General features: G+C 40.8%; 1 protein-coding gene across 2 annotated transcripts in view; it reads right to left on the reverse strand.

The window, feature by feature from the left end:
• Positions 1 to 107: 107 nt before the first annotated feature.
• HORMAD1 (HORMA domain containing 1) overlaps positions 108 to 22,132 on the reverse strand; it is a 32,045-nt gene continuing 10,020 nt past the window's right edge. For both annotated transcript variants that reach the window (XM_058660209.1, XM_058660208.1), the window contains exons 6-15: positions 20,985 to 21,005; positions 20,725 to 20,751; positions 16,470 to 16,537; positions 15,887 to 16,038; positions 12,103 to 12,362; positions 6,981 to 7,047; positions 6,824 to 6,900; positions 6,183 to 6,266; positions 2,895 to 2,963; positions 108 to 757 (exon numbers count right to left, since the gene is read on the reverse strand). In XM_058660209.1, the coding sequence (XP_058516192.1) occupies positions 680 to 757; positions 2,895 to 2,963; positions 6,183 to 6,266; positions 6,824 to 6,900; positions 6,981 to 7,047; positions 12,103 to 12,362; positions 15,887 to 16,038; positions 16,470 to 16,537; positions 20,725 to 20,751; positions 20,985 to 21,005 (903 nt within the window). In that variant the 3' untranslated portion in view covers positions 108 to 679. The remainder of the gene's footprint in view (positions 758 to 2,894; positions 2,964 to 6,182; positions 6,267 to 6,823; positions 6,901 to 6,980; positions 7,048 to 12,102; positions 12,363 to 15,886; positions 16,039 to 16,469; positions 16,538 to 20,724; positions 20,752 to 20,984; positions 21,006 to 22,132) is intronic.

Below are 22,132 nucleotides of genomic sequence, written 5' to 3' on the forward strand. Positions count from 1 at the left end.
CCTTTCACAATACCATTCATGAGTTCCAGGAAGTGTGCTTAGCTCCTGTAAAATACTATCTATCAAAATGAAAATAAATAAATAAAAATTAGAAGCCAGCAAAGAAGTCACATATTGAACTCTTTATTCTGTTACAAATGCTAGGCCTTCAAAATCAATCATATTTTTGATCTGTAGTAAAAAAAAAAAACTGTAAGAACAAACAAAAAGCACCCATTTTCACCTATACATCATATTATTATATCAAAGAATTAAAGAACATTTCTATAACAAAATGACAAATACAACCAGTTAAATTATATAGTTTAAACATATGTAAAACGTGAGCCCCTACAATATTTTAATACCAAAACATTATTTACTTCAAAAATGAATTGAAGATCTTAAAAATTAATACATTTTTAAATGAAGTGACCACAATGGAAGATAGATCAATACTGAATAGATAATGAGTGGAATCAATTATGACAGCTGTATTTTTGATTGTATACAAAATTCTCTTCAACTCAGCTGACAGAAAATTAAGGATTACAATATGACAGTTAAAAACTTCATGTTAGAACTGCTTAAAACTATGCACACGTTTTCATAGGTAGGGAAAATACACCTTAACATGGTAATACAGTGTCCTTTAATTTAAATGTTAAAAAACTTTCCAAATGCATAAAAGAAATAATTACTAATGTTCCTTTGGCTCACTAAACTTTCTCCTTTTGGGGACTGACTCTTGGCTAGAAGAGTCAAAGTGATGGAGTACCTGTCAAAAGAAAACAACTACTGAGAATGGGATACATGAATTCTTTAAATATAGGATAAAATAATTTATTACTTCCAATGGCTGCTCAAGGTATACACCCACATGCACAATTTCAAAGTTAAGGTCTGCATTTAGAGCTGTTGTGGGGTTAGGGGTAGGATACATTTTTACATTATATCCTCAAAATCCTCAAATAAGGGGAAAAGATTGTGAATTGAATTACATATAGAAAAATGTCTTCCCCTGGTATTATGGAAGGCATAAATCATATATTTTTTCTACATGGTGGAAGTGAAAAAAATGGTGGAAGTAATTTTTTAGAAAAGATTTACTTATTTTGATTTCAGAGGCAGAGTGACAGAGAGAGGAGAGAGGAAGCGAGAGAGAGAGAGAGAGAGAGAGAGAGACAGAGAATCTTCCATCTGCTCATCTGCTGGCTCAAATGGCACAACGGCCAGGGATGGGAGGCAGGAGCTTCTTGCAGGTTGCAGGTCCCGCAGGTGGGACCCGGACCATCAACTGCTGCTTTCCCACGCACATTAGCAGGGAGCTGGGTTGGAAGTGCAGCAGCCAGGACTCAACCTGGAAAAGCACCTATATGGACTGCTGGCATCTCAGGCAGATTCAGCCTGTACATCATGGTGCCAAGCTCCTAACTTATGTCTCAATTTTTATAATCCTGTTACTTCGCAGTACATAACAACAGATTTTAAATGCACATTTCATAATAAATAGAAGGATGATGATTCAGGGACTTCCTAAAAAGATTTCTGAGTTACTAAACTTTAGTTTGCTAGAGAAAGTTAAACTCATTGAAAATAACAAATTAGATTATGATTTTATAGAAAAAAATCAAGACTCAATACAATGGGAAAATTGAAAAATGTAATATAGCAATGTAACGTCAGATAATTCTATTTGCTTCTTAAATTCTAGAAATATATAGCAATATTAACCAAATATATTTTTGAGATTGTCATCTTAATATTTGATTTTTAAAAAAATATTCTTAAGTTTTCAGTTGTCTAATTTCAACCTGCTACTAATAAAAATTTTAATTGGAAAAATATGAGTAATTATCTCAAAAAATGTCAAATACATCATCTGTTTTAGTAAAACAAGGTTTCAAATATGAAATAACTATAGGCCTTAGGTCAGCAGGAAATGCAATTTTTAGAAAACACATGTATTTGCAAATTTATTTTTGTTTCTACTTTACTTGTGGCCTATTGACAGCTTAGATAAGATTTCAGGCCCAATTTCAGTTGAATATAAAAAAATGGCCTGACATATGCTTGCTAAGAGGGAATCTCAACTGAACTTGAACTATGGTTACGCAACAGGGTGGTGGAACCCACCATGGGGGGAGGGTGTGGGGAAGTGTGGGGAGAATCCCAGTTCCTATGAAATTACAACACAATGTAATTAATAAATAAATTTAATAAAAAAATTGGCCTGAACATTCTCACTCTACTCATTTTTTTTAACTTTGGCTTTTATTTTATGAATTTATCTAATTATATCATTTGTGAAATAAGACAGAAGATAAAAAATTAATACCTTGCATCTTACTTCAAAATCACTTCATTTTTTAATTTTTGGGAATTTTATTATATATATTATATATTAAATATAAAATATTAATATTATATATTACATTAAGTATAATATGTAATATATTAAGTATATCGTATATTTATATATTTACGTATATATAAATATTATATATACACACACATACATACACATATATATGAACAACAGAGAGGGAAGAAGATGAGGGAGAGAAAGGAAATGATTATCTCCAACCCTCTGGGTTCATTTCCCAAATGACCCAAATCACAGGGGCTGGAGTTAGGCAGAACTCAAAATGAATGGCTCCCACGTGGGTAACAGGGACCCAAGTGTTGGAGCTGAAAGTGAGTGTCAGTAAGAGGCAGAACAGGCCGCACAGCTTAACTGCTGCCCCAAACACCTGCCCAGCCCATTGTTTCAGAATGAAATTATTTAAGAAAGATTTGAGTAACAGAACTCCAAGACATATAAATGGACATTATCAAATTATTTCATTTTAAATTTTACAGTAATGCTATTTATCCATTTATTCCACCTATACATTATCTTAAGTTTAACTTACTGTTTTCTTAGATTGTTTGTTTCTCTTCCGATTTTCTTTAGAAGACTTTACTGGTTCATCTCCATTTACCTCCACAAACAGAATAATTACTAATTGGTTATTTCTCAAACTAGAATCACCACTTAATTTTTCAACCTTAAATGCAACTACACAATTTTTTAAAAATAGGTTTCTAAAGATTCTGATATTGTGTGAATCATCTATCCCAAAGTGTACAAAACAATGAATTTAAGTACATTTACTGAGTTGTGCAACTGTCTCCAGAGACAATTTTAGAATACTTCCATCATTCCAAAAGCTTCACACCCTTTATTATCACTCATATCCTTTCATTCTCCTACTAGCCTGAAGACTTCCTGTCTCCAGAGCTTTTCCAAGTCTTATTTTCCTGTGAGTGGAATCATGTAGCACGAAGACTTTTGGGATTGGTTTCTTTTAATCAGCTTGTTCTCATGGTTTATTCAATTTGTAGTATATATTGGTACTTCATTCATTTTTATGGCTGAATAATATATAACTATGTGAATACATCAGTGTTCACCTGTTAATGAACACTTAGCTTTTGCCCACCTTTCAACTATTGTGAATAAGGTCATATATGCAGTTAAAATATTAATCTTGGGCCCGGCGTGATAGCGTAGTGGTTAACGTCCTCGCCTTGAACGCATCGGGATGACATATAGGCGCTGGTTCATTTTTTTTTATATTTATTTATTTTTATTACAAAGTCAGATATACAGAGAGGAGGAGAGACAGAGAGGAAGATCTTCCAATGATTCATTCACCAAGTGAGCACAAGGGCCAGTGCTGCGCCGGGAACCAGGAACTTCTTCCAGGCCTCCCACATGGGTGCAGAGTCCCAAGGCTTTGGGCCATCTTCGACTGCTTTCTCAGGCCACAAGCAGGGAGCTGGATGGGAAAGTGGAGCCGCCAGGATTAGAACTGGCGCCCAGATGGGATCCCGGGGCTTTCAAGGCGAGGACTTTAGCTGCTAGGCCACGCTGCCGGGCCCTACGCTGGTTCTAATCCCAGCAGCTCCACTTCCCATCCAGGTCCCTGCTTGTGGCCTGGGAGGGCAGTCGAGGACAGCCCAAAGCCTTAGGACCCTGCACCTGCATGGGAGACCCAGAAAGAAGTTCCTGGCTCCTGGCTTCGGATCGGCGCAGCACCGGCCATTGCAGCCACTTGGGGAGTGAATCGTCGGACGAGAGATCTTCCTTTCTGTCTCTCCTCCTCTCCGTTCATCTGCCTTTCCAATAAAAATAAAATAAAATCTTTAAAAAATATTAATATGGGATCCCGGGGCTTTCAAGGCAAGGACTTTAGCCGCTAGGCCACGCTGCCGGGCCCTATCTATTTATTTATTAAATTAATTTATTTTTACATTTTATTATTTATTTATTTATCTTTATTTTATTTATTTATTTTTTTAAAGATTTATTTTTATTACAAAGTCAGATATACAGAGAGAGGAGGAGAGACAGAGAGGAAGATCTCTCATCTGATGATTCACTCCTCAAGTGAGCCGCAACAGGCCGGTGCTGCACTGATCCGATGCAGGGAACCAGGAACCTCTTCCAGGTCTCCCACGTGGGTGCAGGGTCCCAAGGCTTCGGGCCATCCTCAACTGCTTTCCCAGGCCACAAGCAGGGAGCTGGATGGGAAGTGGAGCTGCTGGGATTAGAACCGGCGCCCATATGGGATCCCGGGGCGTTCAAGGCGAGGACTTTAGCTGCTAGGCCATGCCTCCGGGCCCTATTTATTTGTTTTTAAAGGCAGATTTACAGAGAGAAGAGAAAGATCTTCCATCTGCTGGTTCACTCCCCAGTCGGCTGTTATGGCTGGAGCTGAGCTTTTCTGAAGCCAGGAGCCAGGAGCTTCTTTTGGGTCTCCCATGCAGGTGCCAAGTCCCAAGGCTCTTGTGCCATCCTCTGCTGCTTTCCCAGACCATAAGCGGAGAGCTGGGTGGGCAGTGGAGCAGCCAGTACATGAACCAGTGGCAATATGGGATCATGGTGCATGTAAGGCGAGGATTTAGCCACTAGGCTATCACACTGGATGCAAATGAATTTGCATTCATAAACTTGCTAAATGTTGAATTACAAGGAAGTCTTGTTTAATAATTTTAAATGGTTCTCTTTCCTTATATTCTATTAAATATACTCATCCTAAACAGAAACCAGCTAAGTAGAACATTTTGTTAATAAAAGTTGTAAATTTTTTACTTTCTATTATCTTTTGCTTTCATCAGCATAGTAGTCTGAATATTGATTTCAACTGTTCTAACCTACACTGAGAAAGTGAAGGGAAGGAAAGAACTCTAAATGCCTCACTATAATCAGTGCTTACTCTGATAAATATTTAACAAGTTCTGTGACAGAAACAAACCCATGGGTGTTTTCTGGTTTCCAGATGTGAATATTACTACATTGTTCAATTTCAAACTAACAGCAAGAACATCACTGAATGGGAGATTGAGAAGAAATATTGTAGCCCTCCACTGACAAAGCAAGCTGCTCTCTTAGCCTGCGCACAACATTTTTATGCCATATTTTCCAGAATACTTTTTCTTTACCTCTGAACTTTTCAGAATATTATAAATGCACCATGACATCCTAATTTGCATGATGCAACCCCCCCAAAAAATGAGGGGAGCTTTTTTTTCTTTTTTGCTTAAGAACATGAAATTCCCTTTCTTTTTTTTTTTTTTAAGATTTATTTTATTTTTATTACAAAGTCAGATACACTGAGAGGAGGAGGGGAGACAGAGAGGAAGTGGAGCTGCTGGGATTAGAACCAGCAGCCATATGGGATCAAGGCGAGGGCCTTAGCCATTAGGCCACGCAGCCAAGCCCAAAATTCCCTTTCTACAAGACATATACTAAAGATAAATTTGTGATTTTTATTACACGTAACATGAGAATTTCTGACATTGGAATACATTTCCTTGGGAGCCTGGCTAATAGCAACACTTTTCAAAGCCCTTCCTAGATTTTACTCTCAATGCCCCTTAAGTAAATTAACCATTGCTTCTGGGTGCCTCAGTCAGATTATTCAGACTTAGCAAGTAGGCCTGTATACATTGTTTGTTTACCTTTAGTTACTAAAATTTTAGTTATGGTCAGGAACAATGTGTTTTTCAGGTTATTTCCCCCAGCACCCAGTGAAGTATGTGATAGATAGTAGATATTAAATAAACAGAGGCCCAATAAACAAGGTGTCAAAATGAACACATGTGAGGGGAAATTACAAAGTTAGAATGGAAAATAAATCTAAGGAGATATTTACTGTTTTATTCTGAAATATTTTTCCACTTCTTGTTTTGCTTTCAGACACCTCAAGTGCAGATGTTTTATTGACTAACTGCTCAACCTAGAGAAGGAAAGAATTACAGAAAAATATATAACAATAAAATTCTTAATAAAAAATTTAGTCATAAAATTTAGTCTCATCATATTACACTAATAACAATCAGCAACTTTGAGTTGGTTCTTTCTCTCTGGTTCTCCTTTTCTGTAGATCTGACTTTCCAATAAAAAAAGAAATAAATTTAAAGGCAGATCTACAGAGAGGAGAATCTGAGAGTAAGTTCTTCCATCTGCTGGTTCATTCCCCAAGTGGCTGCAACAGCTGGAGCTGAGCTGATCCAAAGCCAGAAGCAGAAGGTTCTTCTGGATCTACCATGTGGATACAGGATCCCAAGGCCTTGGGCTGTCCTCCACTACTTTCCCAGGCCATTAAGCAGGGAGCTGGATGGGAAGTGAGCAGCTGGGACTGGGGCCCATATGTGATCCTGGCCTTTTAAAGGAGAAAATAGGCCAATCTAGCCATTGTGCCAGGTCCTAAACACCTAAGTCTATTTTAAGAAACAGACAATAAGAAAATCTGAGGAACAAATTACAAATGTGATGGAAGTATCAAGTTTGTACCTGATTATGAGAAACAGAAAGATCTGGACTTCGTTTACAACTCATGATTTCACCCTCCTCAGAAATTAAATTTGGTTCTGCCAAAAAAAAAATTAAGTTAAAATGGCATTAAATTTAATTAGAAGTAAGTTAGTCTTTGTATTCATTCATATCTTACCTCCAGAGTCAGATAATCCAGAGAATTTTTCCTGCTCTTCAATTTTAGTTTCAGTGTCAAAATCATCCTGATGATTATGCGTAAAAAAATGAACACATTTCAAAAAAGAAATGGAAACAGCAGTACTTATTAACAAATTTCGTTTATATGAAGGCTACATATAAAATAAAACTAGAGCTACTTTTATGCTTCCTAAAAATAAAATGCTCCTACAATTACCATCATAACACAACTTACCATCACAAATGACCATAACATGAATTTGTTTATCCAAGAAAAGTAAAAAATACCATTTTTCTTTTTTGAACTGCTTTAAAGACAAATGACATGAATATGCAATTTTTAAAAAATGAATGATGATTCTAAAAACCTTTAGATTTCATTGTTATTTGAGGGCACTGAATTAGACATGCTCACACAAGCTATAATTTGTATAATTCTGGAATCTCCACATAAATGTTAACCTGCAATCTAAATATGCCCCAACTCTCTTGGGGGAGCTAATGAAGGATAAACTCGGTTATGGTGATATGAAAACAGCAGTGCCTACTTTATAATTACTAGTCCTTTTGCAATGTTTGTGAAAGAAATATTTTTCGAGGTTTTTTTTTTTTTTTTTTCAACTTAAAGGTAGATTTACAGAGAGAGAAACAAAGAGATCTTCCATCTGCTGTTTCACTCCCCTGATGAGTACAACAGCCAGAGTGGGGCCTGTCCAAAGCCAGGATCCAGGAGCTGCTTTTGATTTTCCACATGTGGGCATGGACTTGAGCCATCCTCGGCTGTTTCTCAAGTGTATTAACAAGGAGCTAGCTTGGAATTGGAGCAGCTGTGGCTCAGTTGGGTCCATATAGGGATGCCAGCACCACAGGCAGAAGCTTAGCGTGCAACACCACAGTGCTGGTTCTGAGTCTTAAAAATTTTTTTTATTAGAAATTTATTTTGACAGTGTTCACATTTTAAAAAGCTAAAAAAGGATGCATGCCCATGTGGACCACTGATTAGGGTGGGGAGGGTTGAGGAATGGGGAAAGTGGGTAAGACAACTACTTCTAATCTCCTTTTTTCTTCCTGTATCTGGGGAAAGTTGGAAGAGAAGGGAGAGGGCTGCTCCCAGCAGCTCAACTGCATCAGTACCTGGGGATGGGGGATGGCCACACTATGTCTCCCTAGGGTCCCTGATGTGCAGCATGCTCCGAGGGTACAGCTTAAGTGTTTTTTTTTAAAGTATTATTTATTTTTATTGGAAAGTCAGATATACAGAGAGGAAGAGAGAGAGGAAGAGAGACAGAAAGGAAGATCTTCTGTCCGATGATTCACTCCCCAAGTGAGCGCAATGGTCGATGCTATGCCAATCCGAAGCCAGGAGCCAGGAACTTCTTCCAGGTCTCCCATGCACGGGTGCAGAGTCCCAAGGCTTTGGGTCGTCCTCAACTGCTTTCCCAGGCCACAGGCAGGGAGCTGGATGGGAAGTGTAGCTGCCGGGACTAGAACTGGCGCCCATATGGGATCCTGGCACATGCAAGGTGAGGACTTTAGCCGCTAGGCCCAGCTTAAGTGGTTTTGATAGTTATAAGATCCTGTTGATTACCTTGCTCCAATGTTGAAGAAATCCTTCCAAGGTCTACTGGCTGACATGGTGTACCTCAAAATCTTGATTTGCCCAGATACTCGTCAAAGCTTGGCTGGGAAAGCTGTCCAATTTTTTCTGCCCTCCATCCTCTACTATGGTACTTACTAGATGTCCTCTGTAGGGCCCAGTGAACTGGCTGTCACGCATCTGGGTATGCCTTCCACTGCACAGGCTTTAACAACTGAGGAGACCCAGTTCTGACACATGCACTCCACTGTCATACCACAAATGCTGTGATTTTCCCTGTGGTTGGAGTTCAGTGGTCCAATTGAGGGGGGGCCCCAAAGAAACCTTACCCAGAGGTGACCCCAGACTAAACTCCTGTGTGTGCCAGCAGTATGGGGTCCTACTTAGTCCATCACCCATATCAGCGTACATGAACACTGACGGTTGCAGCCCCTGGAACACATACTCTGGCTCATGCATGAACTAGTGGATATGGTCACTTAGCTCAGTACGGCTCTCCCCATAACCCAGCTTATATGTAGGCCTAGTCTGCCCCCAGTCCCAGCTTTCACACTCACCAATGGGAGCAGTGGGCCAGCAGGGGAGCCACCGTAGCCCTCCTATGGGGCTTGCCCCCATCGTGGGTCTTACATGTGCTGGTTGGTGCTGCAGTTCAGATTGGCATGGCTTGCCTCTCCTTGATATTCATCAGTGGGTACTGGACCCTGGCTTGGCCCTGTCTGCCTCCAGCTGAACTCATGCTGATGGATATTGAAGCCTAGCCCAGCTTGGATGGCTCCCCAGTTCCAGTGAACTGGCTGGTGTTGTAGCCAAACTCGGCCTGTCCTGCATTCCATCCTGGCTCTCACTTTTGCCAGTGGGTATTATGAAGTGACCCAGACCTGACCCACACATATGTCAGCTGGTACTGTAACATATCTAGCCTGGGCTGCTCCCAGTCTTGGTTCTTGTGCTCACCTGCAGAACTGCATACTGACATAGGAGTTCTCCAAGTTCCTCTATCAGGTTGATCTCATGCACGCCAGTGGGTTCTTGGCCTAGCCTGACTTGGCCACCTCCTGTCCTGAAAGGTACAGTGGCCTTGCCTAACCAGCCCACACTCATTATAGCTCTTACTGTTAGGTGCTACAGCCCAACCATGTCTGGCCCACCCCCAGAACCAGCTTTCAATTTTCACATGGCTCAGTGGGTGCCGAGACCTAGCCTGGCCTGTCCTATACCCACCCTGGCTCCTGTGAGATATAGAGGGTGCTAGAGCCTAGCCTAGTATGCCATACCCCATTATGCCTAGCCTAGTATGCTATACCTCAGTATGCCATACCTCAGTATGCCCTAGCCTAGTATGCCATCCCTCGGCATGCACACACCCATGCCGAGGGATGCTACAGCCATGTCTAGCCCAGTTCACTGACCCCATTACAGCTCCTGCACTCACAAGTCAGAATCACAGCCCAGTTAGGGCATCCCCTTAGCTCCCCGACCAAGCCTACTCCCAATTACAGATCTTGTAACCACTGGTGGTTCCTCTGACCAACCCGGCATAACCCATCCCATGGGTTGCCCTTTGCTATTGGATGCTGCAGCATGACCTGGTCCGCCTCTAGTCCCAACTTTGATTGGCTGCTGCAGCCTAGCCCTGTCCAGTCTGCCCTCATCCTTGACAAATTCATGCAAACCAGTAGGTATGATAGCCCAGCCCAGCCTAGCCTAGCACAGTCTAGATCCCATCCTGGTTCCTACACATGCCAGTGTGCTATGGTTTTTTCCTGGCCTTGTCTACCTTGCCTTGTTTGCAACCTCCCTCTTCCCCTACTGGAACCAATCTACACACCTGCTGACAAGTGAAGCAGCTCTGCTCAGCCTGACCAACACCCAGCTGACTAACATGCTAATACTAGCAGGAGCTATGGCCCACCAGGGGAGTTCCCGAATTTCTCCTACCAAGCTTACTCCCAGTCCTGGGTCTCATGCATGCCAGTGGGTGCTAGCCCTTTACCTGACACAGCCTGTCCCCCAGTCTCAGACTTTGTGTGTGCTGGTGAATGTTATAGCCCAGCCTGACCCACACTCAATTCTTATGTGCACCTATGGGTGCTGCGGTTTGGACCAGCCTGGTCTATTCCCAATCCCAGTACCCATGACTGTTGTTAAGTTCCATGGTCATGCCTAGCTCAGCCTGTCACAACCCCCAGTCCTTGAGCAAACCAGCTGTATGGCAGTCCAACAGGGCAGAGCCCACATTCCCCCACAGAATCTGCTCCCAGACTGTTCTCTTGTGAGCTGGTTAGTGTCATGTCTCAGCCTAACATGATCCACCCACTGCTCCAACACACACTGGTGATTACTGTGATCGAGCTCCCTAGCCATGGATTTTTCTGTGTGCCAGGAGGTGGTGGCTGAGACCAACAATCCCATCCCACGTCTCCCATGTGGACAGGTGTACTGGTTTGGCCATGAAAGGTCCTCGTTTCCTTTCTCCAAACCAACCAGTCTCAGCCCCCTCATTTACCTGGAAGTGCAGTAGCCTGGCTGGTGAGAGTCCCCCAGAAGTCACTCTTCATCTGTCACATTCTCCCTCAGCAGTCTTCCCTCCCACACATTCCCAGATCCCCTTCATGAGGCAACCCACAGCCCCCCACTTCTTCACCATGAGCACGCACATCCCCAAGCCTGGCTGTGCTGTGCCATCCTTGGGCCCTAACTGCTTCCCCAGGGCCTGTGTGTACTTGCATGTGAATCCCCAGACCCTGTCTGCTAGCATGCAGGCATTTGCTCTCTATCGATCTTAAAAAAAATTTAAAAAAATAGGAATAGGTAACTGTGCTGGTACACTGTTACAGTTAACACAAATTTGGCATTAACCAGGCCCAGAATGCCTGCTGCTTTTATTTATTTATTAGCTGCTTTTCTCCCAGCAGGGTAACACTTGCCTAGGTACAATGCAACCTAGGCAGTTACCTCTAGCTGGGGTGAAACTTAAATATTTCTTAAAATGCTACAAAAATACCAGTGCGATTTAGATGTCAGGAAAAAATTTTCTCTGACTGAACTCACTAAACATTGATTACGTTTTCTACTGGTGAAGATATTGACACAAAGCCACTCCTCTTCCAATCCAGCTCCCTGCCTATGTCCTAGGAAAACAGAGGATGGGCCAAGTCCCTGGGATCCTGCATCCATATGGGAGACCTGAAGAAGCCCATGTCTGCTGACTTCAGATCGGCTCAGCTCTAGTCATGGCAACCATCTGAGGAGTGAATGAACAGTTGGAATCTCTTTCTCTCATTCTCTCTCTGTATCTCTTTCAAGCAAAATAAATGTTAATAAACTAAAAATTAGAAAAAAGTAAGTTATGCTTTTAATTTCCAAGTAGAATATCATTTAGAAGAAGGTAAAAAGTTTTAACCACAGTATCAGACTTTACTATTAAGATCCTTTCCCATATCAGTGAGAGCTATAATGTTCTCAGAATCGAATCAAACATTTGTTATATTACAGCTGCTAGCTGTTCAAGTATACTCACACTCATATATTGCTCTTGTTCATCTTCTAGATCATCTATGTCCATCAGGATTTTGTGAAATGGTGTTTTTACTTGTTTTGGTGATAGCAGAATTGCACTAATATTTTCCATTCGTTCTTTCTCAGTGGTGACTTTTACTCTGAAGCCATGAAAAGGTGTTGGAACGTCTCCCACATTTAAGTACATAGGCTCCCCTTCAAAGGTCATTTCTTCACAGTCACCATCCTTAAAACCAGGAGGCTGATAATTTGTGGGTGTAACTACAAAAAAGTGTAAACTGTGATGCTAATAAATTGAAGAAAGTGTAATATCGTAAAAGTACATGTAGATTAAAGAATTTTCAAATATAGCATAGAGAAATATAAACTGCGAAGTTAAGATCACCCTCCTATTATTTCCAACTCCCCACTTTATTCTCGTAGGTAATCTTTGCTTTCTTTACTTGACTGGCCGTGTAAACTTCGGCAAAATTATTTTTCAGCCCTGATTTGGTTTCATCATTCATTAAATAAAGAAAATAATTGTATTCTCCCTCATAAGATCACTTTGGGTATTAAATGACTTACAGCATTGTAACATATTCACAAGGGAACACTGAGCATTTGAGAAATGTTGTTATTTTCACTGTTTTATGATCTCTAGGAGACATTACATATGTAATAAAAGGATTTTAGGAGATTTCCTACCTTCCTCTGCATAGTCTTTAAAACATAAATGAGATCAAACTGCTTGGTACCTAGCTATGTTTTCTACCCCTTAGAATATTTATCAGTCCATTCTTCTGAAGAGCTTGCACAGTATTGCTATACAAGATGCTCCATAACTTATTTACTCAATCCTCAGTGCATGCCACTCACATTTTCTGTTTGTTCCCATTTTAGCCAATGCTATATTGAAAACTGTTATATTTTATTTTATATTATATTTTATTATATTTTTCTAGCTACAGAATATCTAAATTTGCAGCTAGTATTGTGGCATAGCTGGTTGTCACCACCTCTAATGTTGGCATTCTATGCAGGCACCAATTTGAATCCCAGCTGCTCCACTTCCAATTCAGTTCCCTGCTAATATGCCTGGGAATGCAGTGGAAGATGTCTCAAGTACTTGGGACTCTAAACCCATGCGCAATATCCAAAAGAAGCTCCTGACTTCTGGCTTTGGCTTGGCGCAGCCCCAGCCACTGTGGCCATTTGGGGAGTGAACTGGTAGATGAAAGATCAATCTTTCTTTCCCTCTGCTTGTGAGAGAAAGAAATAAATCCCTTAAAAATGAATTTATAGGATCTAGCAAGTTGACCCAATGGCTAAATCCTCACCTTGTATGGGCTAGGATCCCATATGGGCACAAGTTTCTGTCCCAACTGCTCTGCTTCCTATCCAGCTCCTTGCCTGTGGCCTGGGAAAGCAGTAGAAGATGGCCCAAAGCCTTGGGACCCTGCACTTGCGTGGGAGACCAGAAGAAGCTCCTGGCTCCTGGATTCTGATCAGCTCAGCTCCGGGTGTTGTGGCCACCTGGAGAGTGAATCAGATCTTTCTCTATATATTTCCTTTTCTGTAAATCTGCCTTTCCAATAAAAATAAATACATCTTTTCAAGTACTCCACTTCCAATCCAGCTCCCTGTTAATGAAAGCATTGAAAACAGCTCAAGTGCTTGGCCTGGGCTCTTATCACCCATATGGGAGAGTCAAGTGGAGGTCCAGGCTCTTCTGGGCTTTGGCCTGTCCCGGTCCCAACTATTCACAGCCATCTGGGGAGTGAACCAGTGAATGGAAGATCTCTCTCTAACTCTGCCATTCAAATAAATAAACAATATATACTTATACTTCCCCATATCCCTACATCATTGTGAAAAATGTAGCTTACAAGTTTTATCATTCTGGTAGTGAAAACTTTTATCTCACTGTTTTATTTCTTTAATTATGAGAGAAGCTATATTTCACATGGATATGTTCATATCAATGACAAGTGTATATATTTTGTTAGTATAAATTATTTTTATAGATATATCTTATTTTTATTAGAAAGGCAGATTTACAGAGAGAAGGAGATTCAGAGAGTAAAACCCTCCATCTGCTGGTTTACTTCCAAAGTGGCCATAACAGCCGGAGTTTAGCAGATCCAAACCAGGATCCAGGAGCTTCCTCCGGGTCTCCACGTGGGTGCAGGATCCCAAGACGCTAGGCCATCTTCTACTGCTTCCCAGGTCACAATCAGGGAGCTGGATGGAAGTGGAGCAGCCGGGATATGAACTGGTGCCCATACAGGATCTTGGCACTTGCAAGGCAAAGATTTAGCCACAAGGCAATTGCATTAGGCCCTAGTGTAAAAATTTTAATTCAACACACATTTATATTTGAATAGGTTCCATTCAGACTAATCTGGTGGACAGGGAACTAGAACATGAACACAGCAGCCTCAATTGTTCATGAAGTAGAAAGAGAATAGAATCAATGTTCTGCAGAAAAGCCATGTTCCTCTTGTACATTTATACTACTGGGTGCCATATGTCTGTTAAACTGTTATGTGGTATAGTCAGTAAATGCAGTGTTCAGGTTAATGCAATGTTCTATTCTCCTATCATGGAAATTATATACAAATTACCGAATTACAAAGATTTCTGTAAAATAAAACCACATCATCTAACCACAAGTGCTTTGCCTTATAAAGTATTTCACTGTAACCGCTATTACAAATGAAGGATAATATTCCAGAACATTTATGATGGGGGAGTTTAGTAATCCTAGCTACTGTTTACTAGATTATGATTATATATGAGTATTCACATTGTTCACTTTTTACATTTCTGTCATGTGGAGCGCAAAGTGTATTCCTTTTTTTTTAAAGATTTATTTTTAATTTTTTATTGGAAAGTCAGATATTCAGAGAGGACGAAAAACAGAGAGGAAGATCTTCCAACCGTCGACTCACTCCCCAAGCAGCTGCGATGGCTGGAGCCACACTGATCAGAGGCCAGGAGCCAGGAGCCTCCTCTGGGTCTTCCATACGAGCACAGGGTCCCAAGGCTTTGGGTCATTCTGGACTGCTTTCCTAGGACACAAGCAGGGAAGTGGATGGGAAGCAGGACTGCCCAGATTAGAACTGACACCCATATGGGATCCAGGAACGTGCAAGCTGAGGGCTTTAGTCGCTAGGCTACTGTGCCGGGCCCACAAAGGGTATTCTTTCTATATTTTTAAATTAATTTAAAGAAAACATATTTTACGCATTCCAAAGACACAGTTCCAAGAAGACGACTCTACTTCCATCAGACAAGTGTATATTTTAAACTCTATTTTTGGGCACGGAGCAGTGGCCTAATGGCTAAGATCCTCGCCTGATGCGCCAGGATCTTGTATTGGCTCCATTCTGATCCCAGCAGCTCCGCTTCCCAACCAGCTCCATGCTTATGTCCTGGGAAAGCAGTTGAGGACGGCCCAAAGCCTTGGCACCTGCACCTGCACCTGCGTGGGAGACCTGGAAGAGGCTCCTGGCTCTTGGCTTCAGATTGGCTCAGCTCTGGCTTTTGCGGCCGCTTGGGGAGTATATCAATGGATGGAACATCTTCCTCTCTGTCTCTCCACCTCTCTGTATATCTGACTTTCCAATAAAAATAAAATAACTCTTTTAGAAAAAGTTTATTTTTGTAATTTTTCAAATATTGTATTAAATGTAAATTTACCCCCCAAAGTATATAAGTTTTAGTGCTGGAAACATTTGGAATGGAAACGAATTATTTCAATAATAATAAAACATAATGATACCAACTGAAACAAGACATACCTTCATCATAGTAAAATAGTTTCATAGTCAGACAAACGTCATTAGGTAATGGTCCAAGATTTTGCATTAGAACATAAATCTTCCGAATGAGAAGAATACTTGCTTTCTTGGTATCAGCAGATGACATGCTAGATCTATTGCTTTGATTTTTACTAGAAAAGAATAAACATTTATGTCTTTCCTAAAACCTTTTGATTTTAATATAACTTCATGTTTCAAGTATTTGTATTATTCTTTTTATAGCATTAACTTGTGTTTTCACATCATTATTATAAAAATTTGGATTATTAATATTAGCATTATAAACCAAAACATACTTTACATAAATAAAATATGAATTTTATGTATAATTTTAAAGGAATCAAATGGATTTAACTTATGTTTCTAGTCATCAAAATTTTGTTTCCACATAAAATAGTATGTAATTAGCCACAGAATTCTATCTTGCAGCTTCTGCAAGCCACCACTCTATATTTTGGACAGCTACATCACGGTTGCTATTTAGGGATATTTGAGAATTTTCAGAATTTATCCCAAATTTTTGCTATATAGCCATTTATTTGCAACACAAAGAGAACAATACCTTACAAAATCCATAATGGGTCCATCACCAGTGTACTTGAACTTAAATTGGTAACATTCTGAAACTGTCTTTTAATAAAAAGAAAAACAAGGCAGTTATAAACCTGATTATATAGTACTGATTATCAAATAATTATGTGCTGTTTTTGTATAATTCTTAATATGTGTCAACAGTTTTTATTCCCCCATGTACACTTTCAAGTTTTATAGTTAGTTCCCACAGTTTGGAATTTGGGAGTTCAGCCCTGGACAGAAATATGCTCCCCCACTCATGGCAATATATGTTATGTAGACCAGATACAGAACTCCTTAGTAAGCAGGTAAAAGGTGCAACACACTTCACCAGAATGTCTCAGTGCTGCAGTTTGAATATGTCCTCAAAAGTTAATTCCCAGTGCAAGAAGTGAGGCAGGACCTCTAGGAAGTGACCTGACCATGAGGGCATTGTGGTCATGACTGGATTGATCCTGCTGTTATGGGAGTTGGTTATTACCACAGGAGTAGTGTAGTTACTGTAGGAGTGGGATCCTGAAAAAAGGTTGAGTTCAATACCTTTCCTTTCTTTTCTTCCCACCTCTGGTGCTCTCTTTCCTTTCCTCCTTTCGCCATCGAATGAACACAGTAACTACCAGATGTTACAGATGTGATCTTGGACTTTGCAGTCTTCGTGATTCTAATAAATAAATCTGTCTCCTTTAAAAATTACAAAGTCTTAGCTATTTTATATATATATATGTGTGTGTATATATATATATATATATAAAGATTTATTTATATTTTTACTGCAAAGTCAGATATACAGAGAGGAGGAGAGACAGAGAGGAAGATCTTCCATCCCATGATTCACTCCCCAAGAGGCCGCAACGGCCAGAGCAGAGATGACCTGAAGCTAGGAGCCAGGAGCTCTTCCTCCAGGTCTCCCAAGTAGATGCAGGGTCCTAATGTCTTGGGCCATCCTCGACTGCTTTCCCAGGCCACAAGCATGGAGTTGGTTGGGAAGCAAGGCTGCCGGGATTAGAACCAGTGCCATATAGGATACCAGTGTGTTCAAGGCAAGGACTTTGGTTGTTAGGCTACCGCGCCAGGCCCCATTAGCTATTATTAGAGAATTATAAGATCGAGTAAGGCAGAAATGTGCTAGCAAGGCAAGGTAGGAAGATCCCAAAGCTAGTTCAGAGGCTGCCCCTCCCCTCAATTCACAGACCAGAGCATACGCCTTTCTGCTTTCTACCTTGTGGTGACACCAGAAGGCTCTCACCAGCTACTGGCAGCCTTTCAGTGTTGAATGTGTAGCTTCCAGAATTGTAAGAAATATATTTTGTCTTTCATTCAGTTACTTGGTTATTAAAGGAGCACAAGACAAATTAAGACATTTCTATGGCTAGTGACATTAGACTAGCGCTTAAGGCATTGATTAAAATGCCCTCTCTGCATCTAAGTACCTGTTCAATATCCAGATCCACCTCCTGTCTCCAGCTTTCTGCAGACCCTGGGGGGCTGTGGTGAGAATTCAAGCAATTCAGTTCATGCCACCTGTGGGGTGACGTGGATTGATTTTCTTTTTCTAACTCCCAATTTGGCCTCAGTCCAACCCCAGCTGAGGTTGGCATTTGGGTGTGAGCCAGCGGATGGGCACTTTTGATAAAATTTTAAAAATAATAAGTTGAACTCTATGCTAATATACCTGGTAAAGCAGAAGGAGGATGGATCCTGCCAGCCACATGGGAGACTGGGAAGAAGCTCATGGCTCCTGACTTTGTCCTGGGGCCCGGCGGCGTGGTCTAGCGGCTAAAGTCCTTGCCTTGAACGCCCTGGGATCCCATATGGGCGCCGGTTCTAATCCCGGCAGCTCCACTTCCCATCCAGCTCCCTGCTTGTGGCCTGGGAAAGCAGTTGAGGACGGCCCAATGCTTTGGGACCCTGCACCCGCGTGGGAGACCTGACTTTGTCCTGGTCATCCCAGTCTCAGCCATTGCAGCCATGTGGGGAGTGACACAGCAGATGGAAGATCTCTCTGGACCTCCCTCTGTAAACCTGACTTCCAAATAGACAAAATAAGTATTTAAAGAATCAACAGATTAAAAAGATTTATTTATTTGAAAGGTATAGTTAGGGAGAGGAGAAGTATATGAAGGGATTTTCCATTCACTTGTTCACTGTCCAAATGGCCACAATGGCCAGGACTGGGCCAGGCCAAAGCCTGGAACTCCATATGAATCTCCCACATGGGTGGCAGGGGCTTTGCCAGACATGTTAGTAGGAAGCTGGATTGGTAGTGGAAAAGCTGGAACTGGAACCAGAACTTACATGGGATGCCACTGTTGCAGGCAGAAACTTAATCCACTGAACCACAATGCTGCCACCCCCACCCCATTTTTTGAAAAAGATACTGTTATAGTATCAGGTCATTGTGGCACAGCTATTCCAGGTCACTACCTGGAATACAGATTCCAGTGTGATTTCCAGCTGCTCCTCTTCTGATCAAGCTGTTAATGTGCCTTGGAAAATAATGGCGGATGGCCCAACAATTTGGGCCCCTGTGCCCATGTGGGACACAAGGAAGAAGTTCCTGGCTGCTGGCTTTGGTCTTGTCATTGTAGCCAAGTGGGGAGTGAACCAGCAGATGGAAATCTGTCTGTTTCTCCCTCTCTCTGCAAATATATTTTTTAAAATATTTATTTTTATTTGAAAGGCAGATTTATAGTGAGAAGGAGAAACAGAAAGATTCTGGCATTGAAAGGCAGAGGATTAGCCAATCAAGCCATTGTGCCAAGCCATAAATCTTTCAAATAAATAAATAAATTTTTTAAAAAGATGTTTCTTGCATCATGATTGTGAGGGACTAGAGGTGGGATAAATTTATCCCTTTGAGAGTTGATCATTTCTCTACTTTCTTTCAATGATTAAGGAATTAACAGGTTATCTCAAGAGTGAGTCTTTCATAAGTCAGTTTGGCTCTTTCCTTGTATGCATCCCTCTATGTCATGCCCTGCGCTGCCTCAGGACTAGCAGCTGCCATCAGTCAGAGGTCCCTCACCAGATGCAGTCTCCAACCTTGAACCTCCCAGTCTTAGACCCATGAGATGAATAGACCTTTATTTACAAATAGCCAGTCCCTGGTATTTAATTGTAGCCAACAGAAAATGTAAGCATAAAGGCTTAAATTTTTGCTACACTGCAACCACACATAAACTTTGTAAGTCTTCTGTTTCCCCAGTTTAAAAAAGTTGGAAGCAGTATCTATCTCATTAGTAGAAATAAATATTATCAGATAGGGTAATTTACACAGTACTGAGAGTGCCTGTCACACAGCAAAATTCAATAAGTACTATCAGTGTATCATTAAGGTTGTTCATTTACTGTTAGAACAAAATGAATAACTGTAAAATGTATTTAAAAATGAACATTTTTCTAAATAATCAGTTTTATGAACAATAAATGACTTCAAAGCCTTTGCCCAAATGATCTCTGTGACCATGGATGTGTATTAAGCATTAGCAAGGTGTTGAGGACCCCAGGACCCACACCGCCACCCTCGGGAAGCTCCAGCACCTTGGCACTTTGCTTCCTTTACATTTCAGTGCTCACACGGAGAGGGCCATTAGCAGCACTCCCCCGCTCCTTCTGCATCTCCATACTCGTAATGTGATGCTCCCTAATTTCAAATGCTGGTTCTGCCACACTTGCACGTCTGGACTTTGACAAAAAAAAAATCCTGTATCTAGATATTCTTACCTGTGGAGTTGCAGTGATAATGCTAGTTACTTTATAATGGTTCTGATGAATACATAGTAATAAAAATATTTAAAAAGCACCAAACAGAGAACCCTTGCACAGAACACTGTCTGAGTTTCTCTTTCTTTTCTGGTCCTCTCTACCTACTATGATTGCCAGAAAACAAGGTGGATGTGACTGCATTGGGAGGAATGTTCAAGGACCAAGGATGAGGTTGTCATTTCCCCTAAACTCCACCTCTTTCATAATTCTGGATAAAGAATATTGTAAAAACCAGCAGCGAAGTGATTCAGGTTATTTCTAATAGTTTGCAAGTTTTTCTGCCTAGTATCAGTCCCAAAATCTCTCATTGTGACTGTATTAATCTGTTCCAAGACATAAAATTTACTTTACTTCAGAAGCCTTTTCTGGATATTCAGACATAAAAATACATGCCATCTACTGATCAAATATTAGTATACCTCTATGTTATTTTCGACATTAGAAGCTTTATGTTTCTCTATTAACCAAAGCACACTCACCTGTGGGTCTTCTGGATTGCTGTATACCTATTTTAAAGTAATTTAGAATTGAATTATCTAAGTGCTCAAGAAAAACTAAATTAGGTGTTTACATTAAAGCTTAAACAACTCAGTAAAACATAACAAAGAATAAAACTACCCCTGAAATGTTGGCTTATTATTTCTCCTCCCACCCCCAGCAACTGTCAGTTGTCTGAGTACAGTGACAATGGATGGTGTCATTTTATTTAAGCAAGAAATGCCAAGTGAGTTACACTTACCGCTAGAATAATCATCCTTAGCTGAAATACAACAAAGAGCAAAAATCTCACTTAGTTGTATGCTATAAAATGGGTTTTTATGATGGATCATAAGAATTCCTTGTCCTATTTCAACATCTATGTCTAATAACAATCATTGTAGAATGCAATCATGCCTTTAAGGCAAAATCTTAAATATGCTTACATATTCTCCTGAACAACTATTTGCACTGGACTTACTGATGGCTGAAACTTATGCCAGAATTTTACTTAACTGACTTGGTCAAACAGGACATTACTGCCAGTTGCAAGGTAAATACATATTCTTAAATAACACATTAAAACTTGCCAGTATGAGAACTGGTTTTGCAAAGAGAAAAAGTATAGTGTTTGAGGCTATGTATTTAACAAAGGGAAGAGGCTTTGGAGACTACAGAAACCAGAAACGAAACGAAACAAAACAAAACAAAACAAAGTAAGTCTTTGACTTAAGTGATACACGAAAAACAGAAGTTACCCTGGATTGTGATCTCTTCCTCATTATGCATAACCAATCCATGAACAAACACAAACTGTTCTATTGCCAAATCTAGCCTGAAACTCCTCTTCCATCCTGATCCGAGCCAGTTATTCCCCCACAGAATCACAATAGTGGCCTAAGAGCTATTTTCCTAGCCTCTTCCATCCTGTATCAGAGTGCCTAGTGGTTCTTGGATGTGGCTCCAGACTCCAGCTTTCAATCCTGGGAGGCAGCAGTAAGAGCTCAGGTAACGCCCGGCCAGCCATTAGGGAGATCTGCATTATGTTCCCGTCGACGATCTCCAGCCCTAGCCGAGCCCCAGCCAGCATAGGTATTTGGGGAGTGAAACAGCCGGTGGGAGCTCTGCCTCTCAAATAAAAACTAATTATTAGCATAAACACTATACCCTAAAATTATAAAAGGCACGTGAAACTAAAAATGCTATTTTATAAAACTTTTCAACTCATTAATTTTTGAAAATGTTTTTAAAATTTAGGGACTGGTGTGATGGATCAGTGACTAAATCCTTGTCTTTCACATGCTGGGATCCCATACGGGTGCATGTTCATGTCCTGGCTGCTCCACTTCCCATCCAGCTTCCTTCTTGTGGCCTGGGAAGGCAATCAAGGATGGCTCAAAGCCTTGGGAC

This window comes from Ochotona princeps, chromosome 2, assembly GCF_030435755.1.
Source record: "Ochotona princeps isolate mOchPri1 chromosome 2, mOchPri1.hap1, whole genome shotgun sequence".
NCBI lineage: Eukaryota > Metazoa > Chordata > Mammalia > Lagomorpha > Ochotonidae > Ochotona > Ochotona princeps.